This window comes from Juglans regia, chromosome 4, assembly GCF_001411555.2.
Source record: "Juglans regia cultivar Chandler chromosome 4, Walnut 2.0, whole genome shotgun sequence".
NCBI classification, from domain to species: Eukaryota; Viridiplantae; Streptophyta; class Magnoliopsida; order Fagales; family Juglandaceae; genus Juglans; species Juglans regia.
In genome coordinates, this window is record NC_049904.1 from 15,436,501 (window position 1) to 15,440,042 (window position 3,542).

Genomic DNA, 3,542 nt, shown 5'->3' on the forward strand with positions numbered 1-3,542 from the left:
TATGCATGAAAATTTGAAAAAGATTGTGATTCTCCCGTATAAAAAAATGTTAGAGTTGAAAAAGATTGTGGATCTCATATGTAAAGAGATTTTGAGTTAAAATGAATTTAATAATTTGATAATTGAATATTTAAATGTTAGACTCAATTTAAAATTAAACTCAATTTAGACTAAGCTCAGTGCAATCCAACAACCAGGACTAGATCTGAGTAGAATGAGATACAAAATTCTCATCTCATCTCATCATTACACTTTTTTCAAATCCTCATACAAAATATAATAAACAATTCAACTTTTCCAAATCTCAATTCAACTTTTTTAAATTTTGACATAATAATAATATTAAAACATAATATTTTAAACTTTCAAACAAAACATAAAATTCTAATCTCACTCACCAAATCTACCTCCGCCTTATCCTCCAAAACCCCAAAAGTCTTATTACCATTTCTCGAGAGAATAGCGTGACCCAAAACCTTCTTTTCAATGGCGACTTTTACCCTCTCTCTACTTCCTAAGAACCTAACCCCTCTTTCTCTGCCCAAAACCTCCAGTTCCACTTCGACTTCCACTCCCACCCCGCTGTCTCGTGTCCACTTCGGTTACCCTCGCCCGCTCTTGAACCTCTCCACAAAATCTCGGCCGTCTTCAAGCAGAGCAGCAGCAGTTGATGGGGACTACTCGGCCAAGAGAAGCAGTGGTAGCAGCAGCAGCGAGCCCAGGGAGACCATCATGCTCCCCGGATGCGATTACAATCATTGGCTGATTGTGATGGAGTTCCCCAAGGACCCTGCGCCCACTAGGGAGCAGATGATTGATACTTACCTCAATACCCTCGCCACTGTCTTGGGCAGGTCCATTCTGTTTTCTTGCTTTTCTTCTTGCTGATTTTCTGTGCTTTTCAGTTTGGTTGTTGAGAAAACGTAGGGAGAGTAAATAAAAAGTGGAGGGGAAACTTGGTTTATTTTTGTGTTCACTCCAATTTGAGCAGAGGTCTTTGATTTCTAGGGTTGAATTGAAGAATATGTGCGCTTTCAAACGGAGTTTATGAGTATGGACCATGGTTGAGGATTGTTTGATGGGTGCTCTTTGCATGTGACTAAAATTCAAATACTAGTAAAAGTTACATTGGGTATATATTCAGAAAAAAGGTGTTACTGAAATTATGGATGATTGGATGAGTGATATAGTTTTATTTCCAAGTGATCACCTTGAAGGTAATTTTCTGTTCTGAAATTAATTTTCTGATTTGTAATATGTATAGGGAATGTTACTTCTCAAAATATATATATATATATATATATATATATGTAGAGGGAATGTTGCTTTTGAAATTCTATTGATCTTCGTATTGCTGGTCCATTTGATTTTTCCTTAAATTATTTAGTTGCTTTCCTACACCTGAAAGTCCCAACTTTTTTGGTTTTGCATCGAAGGAAGATCATTATAGTCATGCCATTAAGATGCACATTCTAAACAGGGCTATTGGTGAATAAAAGTTATTATATTGTTGGTGGTAATTTTATACTTGCAAATGTAGTATTTGGCATCTATTCCATTTCCATTCTCTTATTAACATGGCATTTTCTTCATGTGTCAGCATGGAAGAAGCAAAGAAGAATATGTATGCTTTCAGTACCACCACCTACACTGGATTCCAGTGCACAGTTGATGAAGAAACATCTGAGAAATTCAAGGGTAGATCCCAATGTTAAGCACTTCTTCATGTTTTCACTTTTTTTTTTTTTAGTTAGCACCGGGTGTCCGAAACAAAGTCCCGAATAATCCTGGGGGTGCACGTGCCCTCGGCGTGAAGTTTTCCTCAAGTGCAACTCGGGTGGGTAATTCAAGGTTCATCCTATCCGATGGCCTCTAGAAATTGTTTGCGCCCAAGGGTTTGAACCTTTGACCTAGAGAGAGCATACCACCAAGAACAAGACTTTTACCACTTGGGTCAACCACTTTCTCGGTTCATTTGTTTGCATTTTTTATTCTAATATATCTTTGACTTCATCATTGTAGGATTGCCTGGGGTACTCTGGGTGTTGCCAGATTCATACATAGACGTCAAAAATAAAGACTATGGAGGTGATTCATGTGCTTCATTCCTGGACTGAAAAATAGTTTGTTCTACTTCTATTTATCCTATTGATGCCAGGATGATGTCTCCCATCTTTGTTTTGACTGTATTCTTTCTTCTGGTTCCTTTTAGGGGATAAGTATATCAATGGAGAGATAATTCCCTGCAAATACCCTACTTATCAACCAAAACGTAGTGGATCAAAATATGAAAGTAGAAGGTACGAAAGGAAGAGGGATGGCCCCCCTCCTGAAAGAAGAAGACCCAGACAAGAGGCGTCTACTTCCGATTCAGCCTCTGGATGAGGTACTGGGATTTTGTGTCATACTATGTTTTTTTTCAGATTTATTCCAGACTTTAGATTTCTTACTGCTGGATGAGCTATCGGAATTTCCATCTCCATAAAAGATTTACCTGTAGGAGTATATTTTAGTACTTGATTTTGAGTTCTTCCCACACATGATCAATCTTATTGCGTCGAACTGGATTAGTTTATCTTTTTTAACTGTTAATTTAAAGATTCCTTTCATGATTATCTATTTATACTATTTTTTAAAGCTATTGTTGTCACAGGTTTTTAATGTTAGGTTTTAATGTTGGGTAAGAGCCTGATGGGGTAGTGCTGGTCTATATAATTCTTTACCGCATGTCTGTGAACAATACGTCATGGATAGTTCAACATGAGTCGAGAAAAACATGCTTATGAAGTGTCTGGTCAGACGCATTGTTGCTTTATCTGTCTACAAGATTGTCATCATCATCTCAAGGAAGATGTAGTTTGACGTATGAGTATGTTACAGAGAAGGGAATTTTAGTTAACTTTTACATGCTTCATATGAATTTGCTTATTGGAACTATGCGGTTGGAACTTTTTTTTGTGACATGAAGTTTTCTCTCCTTTCTTTTATCTTTTTAACCTTATGAGCAATCCTTTCTGATAATCACATGGGGTATCCTTGACATCTTGTAGGAATGGATCATTCTTGCATTCTTGACTATCTTCGGACATTTAATAGAGATTAAGTGATTTTATAATTGTTTTCAAATGTACCGTAGGTAAATACTAATCCCATAAATGCGGTTGCTTTAGGGCTTGATTGTATAGTTAGATGAGATGAGCTGAATAAAATATTATTATAATATTATTATCGTTTTGAAATTTGAAAATTTTGAATTATTTATTATATTTTGTATGAGAATTTAAAAACATTGTAATAATGAAATGAGATGAATTGAGATTATTTCTGTATCCAAATATGAACTTAGACTTCATATCAACCCGTAAAGCCGTAAGCCCATTAAAATAGTTCCTCTATGCGAAAATTTAAGAGAAATAGTGGAATACTTGCTTCTTCTATCTAATTCTTTCCAACTTGTTAAGAATTTCAAGATTTTTTTAATAATAAAATTTAAATTTGTAGGCTCTTAACCTGTCGAAAAAAGAATGAGAATATTTTTGTAA

At 35.6% G+C, this 3,542-nt stretch overlaps 1 protein-coding gene across 3 annotated transcripts; it reads left to right on the forward strand.

Moving 5' to 3' along the window:
• Nucleotides 1–405: 405 nt before the first annotated feature.
• LOC108981464 (DAG protein, chloroplastic-like) lies at nucleotides 406–3,234 on the forward strand. Of its 3 annotated transcripts, none has more exons than XM_018952644.2 (5): nucleotides 406–854; nucleotides 1,601–1,698; nucleotides 2,023–2,088; nucleotides 2,213–2,386; nucleotides 2,654–2,963. In XM_018952644.2, the coding sequence occupies exons 1-4, from the start codon at nucleotides 487–489 to the stop codon at nucleotides 2,383–2,385; spliced, it is 705 nt and encodes a 234-aa protein (XP_018808189.2). In that variant the 5' UTR covers nucleotides 406–486; the 3' UTR covers nucleotide 2,386; nucleotides 2,654–2,963. The 3 variants fall into 3 exon arrangements, with proteins under 3 accessions (XP_018808189.2, XP_018808193.2, XP_018808190.2); XM_018952648.2 differs by lacking the exon at nucleotides 2,654–2,963 and adding an exon at nucleotides 3,051–3,234 and having other exon boundaries at nucleotides 416–854; XM_018952645.2 differs by having other exon boundaries at nucleotides 416–854; nucleotides 2,639–2,963.
• Nucleotides 3,235–3,542: the final 308 nt, after the last annotated feature.

What these genes read in the sequence shown, in the direction of transcription:
- LOC108981464 (XM_018952644.2), top strand. Translation starts at nt 487, where the DNA reads ATGGCGACTTTTACCCTCTCTCTACTTCCTAAGAACCTAACCCCTCTT. An exon ending in CTCGCCACTGTCTTGGGCAG is followed by an intron (nt 855 to 1,600) that starts GTCCATTCTGTT and finishes TTCATGTGTCAG; the next exon opens with CATGGAAGAAGCAAAGAAGA. An exon ending in AACATCTGAGAAATTCAAGG is followed by an intron (nt 1,699 to 2,022) that starts GTAGATCCCAAT and finishes TCATCATTGTAG; the next exon opens with GATTGCCTGGGGTACTCTGG.